Source organism: Triticum aestivum, chromosome 4A (assembly GCF_018294505.1).
Source record: "Triticum aestivum cultivar Chinese Spring chromosome 4A, IWGSC CS RefSeq v2.1, whole genome shotgun sequence".
In the NCBI taxonomy this organism is placed as follows: Eukaryota; Viridiplantae; Streptophyta; class Magnoliopsida; order Poales; family Poaceae; genus Triticum; species Triticum aestivum.
Window position 1 is genome coordinate 660,551,421 of NC_057803.1, and position 10,739 is coordinate 660,562,159.

Below are 10,739 nucleotides of genomic sequence, written 5' to 3' on the forward strand. Positions count from 1 at the left end.
GAAGTTACATATAATGGCCTAGAATGTAGACAAGTGTGTGTGTGTGTGTGTGTGTGTGTGTGTGTGTGTGTGTGTCATAGTAAGCCAAAGACATGTTTAGTGGCATGTTGTGTTACAATTAGAGGTATATATTATAGTCCTAACAGGAATTTGCATCAACAAATTGTAAGATTATTATCTAAATAGTACTCCCTCCAGTCTGTTTCACCTTGCGCATAACACGAAGCCTGGATACCAAGGAGTAGTATCTGAAAAATTTAAATAGATGATATATCCATATGAATAATAGTAAAATATGTATCTTCAAAAATCAAATCAACTATATTTCAATAGTGCAAAATCACACTTATCTAGTTGTTGAATTGAGTAACAAGAGTTAATTACCCTATCTATATCCTCATTGTACAATTGGTTGAAAAGTACTACTCTCCAAGATCAGCGTCCAGACCATCACTCTTCATTCTTAATATCTTTGTAATCTACTCCACGAGAAGAATATGATTAAACTGAAGAAACATGATGATTAATAATACATACTATAGACGGCGTCGATCGGCTAGCAATGGTCAGATCCATAGAGGACACGCACCACCGAGGCGGTGCGGTGTGCGGTCGGCGTGCAGCCGTGTTCTTGTAATCTAGGTCTCTCCTCGAGCAAATTTCCATAGTTCGTCCGCCGCGATCTGTGCGCAAAGCTCTAAGGGGGGCGTGTGTTTATGAAGGAAATATGCCCTAGAGGCAATAATAAAGTTATTATTTATTTGCTTATATCATGATAAATGTTTATTATTCCTGCTAGAATTGTATTAACCGGAAACTTGATACATGTGTGAATACATAGACAAAACAAAGTGTCCCTAGTATGCCTCTACTAGACTTGCTCGTTAATCAAATATGGTTAAGTTTCCTGACCATAGACATGTGTTGTCATTTGATGAACGGGATCACATCATTAGGAGAATGATGTGATGGACAAGACCCATCCGTTAGCTTAACATAATGATCATTAAGTTTTATTGCTATTGCTTTCTTCATGACTTATACATGTTCCTCTGACTATGAGATTATGCAACTCCCGAATACCGGAGGAACACCTTGCGTGCTATCAAACGTCACAACGTAATTGGGTGATTATAAAGATGCTCTACAGGTGTCTTCGAAGGTGTTTGTTGGGTTGGCATAGATCAAGATTAGGATTTGTCACTCCGTCTATCGGAGAGGTATCTATGGGCCCTCTCGGTAATTCACATCACTATAAGCCTTGCAAGCAATGTGACTAATGAGTTAGTTGCAGGATGATGCATTACGGAACGAGTAAAGAGACTTGCCGATAACGAGATTGAACTAGGTATGATGATATCGACGATCAAATTTTGGGCAAGTAACATGCCAATGACAAAGGGAACAACGTATGTTGTTATGCGGTTTGACCGATAAAGATCTTTGTAGAATATGTAGGAGCCAATATGAGCATCCAGGTTCCGCTATTGGTTATTGACCAGAGATTTGTCTCGGTCATGTCTACATAGTTCTTGAACCCGTAGGGTCCGCACGCTTAACATTCGATGATGATCGGTATTATGAGTTTATGTGTTTTGATGTACCGAAGGTTGTTCGGAGTCCCGGATGTGATCATGGACATGACGAGGAGTCTCGAAATGGTCGAGACATAAATATTGATATATTGGATGACTATATTCGGACATCGGATGAGTTCTTGGGGTCACCGGATATATATTGGAGTGCGGGAAGGGCTATCGGAACCATCGGAGAAATAATGGGCCTTATTGGGCCTAGGGGAGAAAGAGAGGGGCTTCCAAGGGCTGGCCGCGCGCCCCCCATGGGCCGAGTCCGAATTGGACTAGGGGGAGGGGCGGCACCCCCTCCTTCCTTCTCTTCCCCCTCCTTCCTTCTTCTCCTAGTAGGACTAGGAAAGGAGGGAGTCCTACTCCTACTAGGAGGAGGAATCCTCCCCCCTTGGCGCGCCTATGAGGGCCGGCCGGCCTCCCCCTTGCTCCTTTATATACGGGGGCAGGGGCACCCTAGAACACACAAGTTGGCAGTTGTCTTAGCCGTGTGCGGTGCCCCCCTCCACAGATTTCCACTTCGGTCAATATCGTTGTAGTGCTTAGGCGAAGCCCTGCGTGGGTAACTTCATCAACACCGTCATCACGCTGTCATGCTGACGAAACTCTCCCTCGACCTCAACTGGATCTAGAGGTCGTGGGACGTCACCGAGCTGAACGTGTGCAGATCGCGGAGGTGCCGTACGTTCGGTACTAGGATCGGTTGGATCATGAAGACATACGACTACATTAACTGCGTTGTCATAATGCTTCCGCTTTTGGTCGACAAGGGTACGTAGATAACATTCTCCCCTCTCATTGGTATGCATCACATAGATAGATCTTGCGTCATCGTAGGATTTTTTTTTGAAATTACTGCGTTCCCCAGTAGTGGCATCCGAGCTAGGTCTATGCGTTAGATGTTATATGCACGAGTAGAACACAAAGAGTTGTGGGCGATAATAGTCATACTGCTTACCAGCATGTCATACTTTGATTCTGCACTATTGTTGGGTGAAGCGGCCTAGACCGACATTACGCGTACGCTTACGCGAGACTGGTTCTACCAACGTGCTTCGCACACAGGTAGCTAGTGGGTTTCTATTTCTCCAACTTTAGTTGAATTGAGTGTGGCTACGCCCGGTCCTAGTTGAAGGTTAAAACAGCACACTTGATGAAAAGTCATTATGGTTTTTGATGCATAGGTAAGAACGGTTCTTGCTAAGCCCGTAGCAGCCACGTAAAACTTGCAACAACAAAGTAGAGGGCATCTAACTTGTTTTTGCATGGGCATGGTGTGATGTGATATGGTCAAAGACGTGATTATATATAAATTGTTGTATGAGATGATCATGTTTTGTAACAGTTATCGGCAACTTGCAGGAGCCATATGGTTGTCGCTTTATTGTATGAAATGCAATCGCCATGTAATTGCTTTACTTTATCACTAAGCAGTAGCGATAGTCATAGAAGCAATAGTTGGCGAGACGACAGCGATGCTACGATGGAGATCAAGGTGTCAAGCCGGTGATGATGGTGATCATGATGGTGCTTTGGAGATGGAGATCAAAGGCACAATATGATAATGGCCATATCATATCACTTATATTGATTGCATGTGATGTTTATCCTTCAGGCATCTTATGTTGCTTAGTTCCGCGGTAGCATTATAAGATGACCTCTCACCAAATTTCAAGGTATAAGTGTTCTCCCTGAGTATGAACATTGCGACAGTTCGTCGTGACGAGACACCACATGATGATCGGGTGTGATAAGATCTACGTTCACATACAACGGGTGCAAGCCAGTTTTGCACACGCGGAATACTCGGGTTAAACTTGACGAGCCTAGCATATGCAGATATGGCCTCGGAACACTGAGACCGAAAGGTCGAGCATGAATCATATAGTAGATATGATCAACATAGCGATGATCACAATTGAAAACTACTCCATCTCACGTGATGATCGGACATGGTTTAGTTGACTTGGATCACGTGATCACTTAGATGATTAGAGGGATGTCTATCTAAGTGGGAGTTCTTAAGTAATATGACTAATTGAACTTTAATTTATCATGAACTTAGTACTGATAGTATTATCATATCTATGTTGTAGATCAATAGCTTGCGATGTAGCTCCCCATTTATTTTTGATATGTTCCTAGAGAAAAATAAGTTGAAAAATGATAGTAGCAATGATACAGACTAGGTCCGTGATCTGAGGATTATGCTCATTGCTGCACAGAAGTATTATGTCCTTAATGCACCACTAGGTGACGGATCTATTGCAGGAGCAGATACAAATGTTATGAACGTTTGGCAAAGCTCAGTATGATGAATACTTGATAGTTTAGTGCACCATGCTTTACGGCTTAGAAGCGGGACTTCAAAAAAAATGTTTTGAACGTCATGGATCATATAAGATATTCCAAGAGTTGAAATTAGTATTTCAGACTCATGCCGATGTCGAGAGGTATGAGACCTCGGACAGTACTTTGCCTACAAGATGGAGGAGAATAACTCAACCAGTGAGCATGTGCTCAGATTGTCTCGCTACTACAATTGCTTGAATCAAGTGGGAGTTAATCTTCTAGATAAGATAGTAATTGACAAAGTTCTCTAGTCACTATCTCCAAGTTACTAGAACTTTGTGATGAACTATAATATGCAAGGGATGACAAAAGTAATTCCCGAGCTCTTCATGATGCTGAAATCGACGAAGGTAGAAATCAAGAAAGAGCATCAAGTGTTGATGGTTAACAAGGCCACTAGTCTATTTATATATAAAAAGTGCTTGATGGGTTAACCAGTAAAAGATAAATATGACAGAAATTAGCACAAAAATCAGAAACATCCGGCCATTGATCTGGTGGACCCGCTATTAAATAGCAAAACACAACCCTTAAATCTCCATAAAAGAATGTGGACCCAAGCCATATTTATCTACACTACTTATAAAAGATCAAACATAATCTTTTTAAACACACCCAACAAAATGTACACGGACTAATTACCACCGTATGATTAGGCCCACAATGCTAAATTTAATGGCTAGCCTTAACCTAATCTGTTCCCTGTGTGCATTTAGCAATGTACATGGACTGACCGTACTCCACCACAGAGGAAAAGACCCCATGCCCCCGTCGGCAACTCCTACAATTACGCACGGCATGCAATCTTTAATTACCACCAATTAACCTCCCTCCCTTAATTACCGTTTGCCTCTTAACCTAATGCATCTCTCCGAACGCAGCCTATATCAAATATCACGAAAGAGAGAAAATCCCCAAGGGTCTGCAAGGCGCCCTCACTACCAGCGAGCGCCGCCGTCGGGGTGCGCGAGATGCATGTCGTTGCCAAGCACGCGAGCCACCATCGGGGACGCGCGAGCCACCTTCTTCCGGGCACCCACGCGTCGTCGCCCACTGCGTCAACTGACGTGCTGCTCGTTTGGCCCTTGATTCGCCGCCACCTTGCCATCCGCGCTCAACGCCTGATCTCGTGGCGCCTCACCCACCGGACCTCACCCCACCATGCCGGACGAACCTGCTTTCTCTCTGGGTCTGAATGATTCCTTATATTCTCGCCTCTGCAACTTCTGGTTTGTCGTTATCAACAAAACAAATCTGCACATTCTCTTGTATCTCCGCCTCCTTTGGTAAGAGGTGTCTCAAATTCTAACCTCATTGGCATGATCCTATTTGTCATTACAATACGAACAAGAGATTCAATCCCCCAGGTTCATGATGCATATATGGGTGAGTTCTGAATTTTGTTTAATATTGAGAGAATATTGGTTTTCTCCTTCTGTTCTTAATTTGCACCTCCCATCATCAGGATTTGCTCCACAACATGGTGGTTGTACATGTTTGCAATGGCACGGTGATAGCAAGGAATCCTAGTTGCACTTATCTTCCTCTATTCAGGTGTGCTCACTTCAGTTTTCTGATGTATTATGTTCTACATGTTGGCCAATTTTTATCTCTGGGCTACTTCATCTCTGCGGTTTTTTAGGAATATTCCGTGTGTGATTGCTACCAGTTCTACTGAAAATCAAAAGTCTCCTATAATATTGCCACTTTAATGTCAGGGATTTAGATTATTTTCCTTGTACGCATTTGTGCTACAGATTTTAATAATAATGATATTCCTGCTATTTTACAGGTTAGTCCTGCCACTATGATGCATGAGTGTTGGCAACTATAATTCGGTCAGCGTTTACTCTGAAAGAAGGAACTACAAGTGTTTTGTAGTCATAGGACTTCTTGTGTTATGAGAGTGACTAGCATGTGTTATGTGAAATAAAACAATGTGATTTGATGTCATATCTATGAAAATACACGTACTTGAGACTTACTTTGCTGAGAGGTATGCTCCCTTGGCTGCATCAATTGTGAATTCAGCCCATAGCAACTTGAATTTCTGCATTTGTATGTCTGCTAGAATTGTGCACAAGTTGTTTGTCTTGTGTGATGTTAACTGTTAGGGATGGCCAGATGTAGATGCTGACGTTAATGCCTGCTCAACAGCCATCATGAGATGGCGCGAGAGGGAATCCATTTGGGAGACCGGGGCGGAACATCAGGCAACACTGGAGTACATCAGTTTCCTGGGAATTTGTCTCTCGAGAAGATCATAGGGAGAGAGTTTGATTCAGTATGCATCTAGCAAGCGCCTTCATCCTCACACCACCATCACAGGAGGTGCTCGTCACCATTTTCTCGCGCCACCATGAGATGAGAAGGGTTTTGCGGTTGTTGAGTGAAGTGAAGTGGGAACCACACGGTAAGTACTATAAATATAGTATTATAATATGATACATGGTTGCGAAGTGTCTTTTCTTTTTTGTGTTTTACTGCAAAAGTATTATTGATCTCTTATGTTGTGTGTTGATGAAAGAGCAACCTAAATGATGTTTCAGTAACGAATATGAATAAAGTGAAGACATCTCAAAAGGAGATGGACAATGTTGTACAAGTAAATTTATTGGATTATAGCAATAGAAAATTTTATTGCTTCATTTTTATTTTCCCTTCTTGATGTATTTTTACTTGTTATCAGCTTAGAATAGATGATATCTCACAATCAAATTTGAAGTTACTCTTTCTCGCAATATTTTTTGAAGTTACTCTACAAAATTCATAACACGGTTGGGCATTATAGTCCATTACATTATGTTCCATTTCTCCACCATTATATGCTCTTTATTTGTGGTCGCATTCCTTTAACCAATTGTTTATTCATTTACATTTTTTTCTGCTTGTATTATGTTCTGTCAGCTGTACTGGACTGCATGCCCACCATTGATCTTCCTTTGAAGAACTTCTCATTGTTGCTCAAATTACATACATGATGACAGCTAGCTGAATATGGTGTCTAGCTTTATCTTCAAGCACTTAGAGTGTCTTTAGTTGGATCTTTGAATTCATGTTTGTTGTGGTTAATTTATGCGGGTGCGATTCATAATACATATATTTTTGAATGGAGCATTGATCGAGACGTGCGTTGCACGTGCAATCTTACTAGTAGATGTAAAACAATATAGACTAGAACTCTTAATTTTACCATATAAAAATAGATCTCTTAATAACAGTTAAAAAAGAGATCTTTTGATTGGTCATGACATAAAAAACCAGCGGACTAGAACTCTTGATTTCAGCTTACGAAAAGAGATCTATTAATAATAGTTAAAAAAAGATACTCCCTTCGTCCCAAAATATAAGAACATTTTTAGCACTAGCATAGTGTCAAAAACGTTCTTATATTATGGGACAGAGGGAGTATCTATTAATTCTGTTGCGTCAAAAAAAACTACGACAGGTATACTTATTTTCTTTTTCTTATTTCAGCCGACGAGCCGTCTGGGCTTTATTATGGAGGTGCCCTACTCCTCCGAAGGTGCGTGTCTTTGCATGGCGGGTGGTTACGGATTGTTTGCCGACTTGGATTAATAAAAATCGTCGTAGTCTCGAAGTGTCTAACTTATGTCCTGTTTGTGCTTCTGAGCCGGAGGACACCTTCCATGCTCTGTGTAGATGTCCCCAAGCAGTGACATTATGACAGGCGATGGCGCAGCAGTGGAGTATCCTGGACATCCGGCAAATGCAACACATAGGGCCAGAGTGGCTCCTCCATGTCCTGCCTGATCTATCTGAAGAGCAGCGCCTGTGTGATGGATGCGGACTTGGCGCCTCCACCGCCGCCGCCCACGGATATCCACCATCTGGACCGCGTCGTGCAGCTTCCGGGTGGGGCGACCATGATGGCCAATCACAAGCCCCTGGTCATCGCGATGCCGCTCGACCACTACAAGAAATATGTCAATTTGTGACCACCACTATTGGTCACTGAAAGGTCATAGTTTTTCATTTGCTACCTTTTTGTGACCAAAAACAGAAGGTCAAAAGCTGGCGGTCGTAAACTGACTATAGCGACCTTCTTTGCGATGTGTAAAAGGTCGTTGGTTCCACGACCAAATTTTTGGTCACAAGCAACATCCCCGGACCACGTAGGCATCCAGCATGGCAAGTTGACGTGGATAGGAATCAACCCGGTCCGATTCAGTGTTTTACATGGGCCGAGCCCAACAATTCAGCCCATTTATTGTTTTTTTCCTTTCAAGTTTGTTCAGCTACATGGGCCAAGCCCAACAGACTTTTATTTTTTGGGCAACAGAATTTTACACTACACTTTTTTTTGGCCTCGGCCTTTTTCCAGCCCATTTGTCAGTTTTCTTTTATTTCTTTTCCATTTTAAAGTAGGTCCCACTAGTCAAATGGGAACCAATTACCACAAGTCAGTTCTATATTTCTGCAATTAGATAATGTGATTCAAAAAGAGCCAATAAGGCATAAAATTTCATACAACAGCCAAGCAAAGTACATTACAATCAAAGTACAAACCAAAGTACACCCAAAACTGAGATTACATTACAACAGCCAAGCAAAGTACATAGTACAAATCTAGTATTTAGCTATAAAATACAACTAAATATACACATAACTAGCTTCACACATAACTATCTCCAGTGAGCTAAAAACGCATTGCTGGGTGTGGTTTTTCTTCGGGATTCTTCTTCCTAGAGCTCCTGTACACCCAACTTTTGAAGAATGAAGGCCAACATCTGCAAATAATAAATTATGAAAAGTTAGAAACATAATCAAGTGAATCCGTGAATATAAAATTCTCATAACGATGAAAATTTGCTGCAGTACTTTAGATTTAACAGGAAACCATGCATATAACATTCTCATAACAGCGAAAACTGAGATATATTTTGCAAATGATCAAGTACCATCATAGAGCAAGTTAACACAACAGATGGACAGTACAAGCTATTAGTGATTTTCTACTTTAGAACAGGGCACATGCATCAAGTTTTATAGTCAGGAACAAAGAAGAAGTGCTGGAAGAGGCCAAAGAGATGACATACCCTGGGGCGGCCGAAGATGGTGAAATGATGATCTACTTGTTCTTAGACAGCTCAATGAGCACCTGATATAAAAAAACAGGTTGAATTAATCATAAGCATGCTGAATTAATCAACATTCCTAGCTGAAACACCACACTATGAATGATTGTTCAAGTATAGTATATGCACCTGAATGTAATCAGGTCCATATGTTGCCAGACAGAGATGGCATCTGTATATACCTAGAATCAATCACAAGGTATAGGGAGAGAATTAAACACATATATTCTTACTAGTACTACTAGGTTGCTAGCTAGCTGCATGTATCCATCTAGTAAGCAGCCACAAGTCAGAACACACATCTGATGCCACCATCTTATCTTACACTTCAGGAACTAGTATCAAACTTAAAAAGAAATGCTTGACTAGCTAGCTAGTTTCTGAAAAGACAAGGCATTAAGAGGTATCATCATTCTTTTAATAACTTGCATTGCAACATTCATGATCAATAGCTATGCACAAATGCAAGAAAATCTACACGAACTGCCCGGCTCTCTTAAATATATTTTTCAAGTGGTTTCTTTACAGCTGGGTATATGTTGCAGTCGACAAAATAAGATGTATTTGCAGTCGCTTGCCACTCTGGAATGTCGAGGTGCTGCCTGACCTTCTCAATGTCAGCCGCCAAGTCCTAGGTGGTGTTCTCCTATAGACAAGCATAGGGAGTGCTCTTCCAGTGCCTCTCTGCAATCAAACACACGCAGATTAAGCACCACGGTACCCTAGGAACACTGGTGAACAGACACATGAGAGGATCAAAACAAAACCAACCTGGTCGAACAACACGATCCTGTAGAACTCCGGATTGAAGAATCCACAGTTGCCGGGCGAAGTGCTAGCCCAGGACCCCCGTGGAGGAAGACGACAGGCTGCTGACAGAACAAAATCGGTATTACTAAGGGAAGAATTGCAGGTGCACAACTGGTAAATGTCATAAAGCCTTCAGGTGTGCATCTTTCTTAATAAAAGTACTTACAAATGTAGTCCCATCTCCCACTCCTTGTTACTTACTACATGAAGTACCCATAGTCCAAGAGAACAATTCACCTGGTGTTAATCATGGTCTGATACTGGGATACGCACAAACTAGTGCCCACATGTGCGCTCTAAATTTAAAAATCAGGTTGTTTCTAATGCGTGCATACTGACTAACTGAAGAACTGCTCAAGTTTCAGTGGCCAAGAAGAATCGGATTTTGCATCACCAATATAGCACAAGGAAGGGGGATTGGCGGGGTTACCTGCCCTGATGCAGATGAACGCCGGAGGAGGAGGCTGCAGGTCCTGGTGGTGAAGCTGGCGCTGATGAAGGCCCGCGTAGAGCGACCCTTGGTGTCGGTGCCCGTCGGAGGTGCGGGGGTCGTGCCGGTGACCCACTGCGGCGGCTAGGGTTCGAACCCGCCGTGGTTGTGGATCCCGCCGCCGTGGCCCCTGCGAGGAGCCCGAGCAGGACCCCACGGGCTGGGCCTTGGATCCGGCCGCGGCAGGAGTGACACGGCCTCCCCTCTCGATCTGGGTGCACGGCCGCGACCCCCCCCATTTGGAGCGTAGGGAGATGAAGGAGAGACTAAGGGCGCCAGCGGTGGGGTGGAGGGCAGAGGATGGGCCTCGGGGAGACGAGCTCACCGCCGGTGGGGTTGGCATTGGGGGAGAGGGAGGAGGTCGGCGGCGGCGGCGATTGGGTGGGACGAGGAGGAGCAAGC

The 10,739-nt window shown here is 43.0% G+C and overlaps 1 protein-coding gene across 2 annotated transcripts; it reads right to left on the reverse strand.

Moving 5' to 3' along the window:
- Positions 1-8,472: 8,472 nt before the first annotated feature.
- LOC123082955 (uncharacterized) lies at positions 8,473-10,725 on the reverse strand. Of its 2 annotated transcripts, XM_044505138.1 has the most exons (6): positions 10,278-10,725; positions 9,809-9,906; positions 9,645-9,721; positions 9,167-9,209; positions 8,999-9,060; positions 8,473-8,689 (listed from the first exon to the last, which is right to left on the reverse strand). In XM_044505138.1, exons 1-5 carry the CDS (start codon positions 10,678-10,680, stop codon positions 9,031-9,033), a joined length of 651 nt encoding a protein of 216 aa, XP_044361073.1. In that variant the 5' UTR covers positions 10,681-10,725; the 3' UTR covers positions 8,473-8,689; positions 8,999-9,030. The 2 variants fall into 2 exon arrangements, with proteins under 2 accessions (XP_044361073.1, XP_044361072.1); XM_044505137.1 differs by lacking the exon at positions 9,167-9,209.
- Between the last annotated feature and the right edge of the window lie 14 nt (positions 10,726-10,739).

Bases quoted from the DNA above. Each gene is read 5' to 3' on its own strand.
- LOC123082955 (XM_044505137.1), bottom strand. From the start codon at position 10,680: ATGCCAACCCCACCGGCGGTGAGCTCGTCTCCCCGAGGCCCATCCTCT. The intron at 9,907-10,277 runs GTAACCCCGCCA...TTCTGTCAGCAG, and splicing joins GTTCATCTGCATCAGGGCAG to CCTGTCGTCTTCCTCCACGG. The intron at 8,690-8,998 runs GTATGTCATCTC...TATTATTTGCAG, and splicing joins CCATCTTCGGCCGCCCCAGG to ATGTTGGCCTTCATTCTTCA.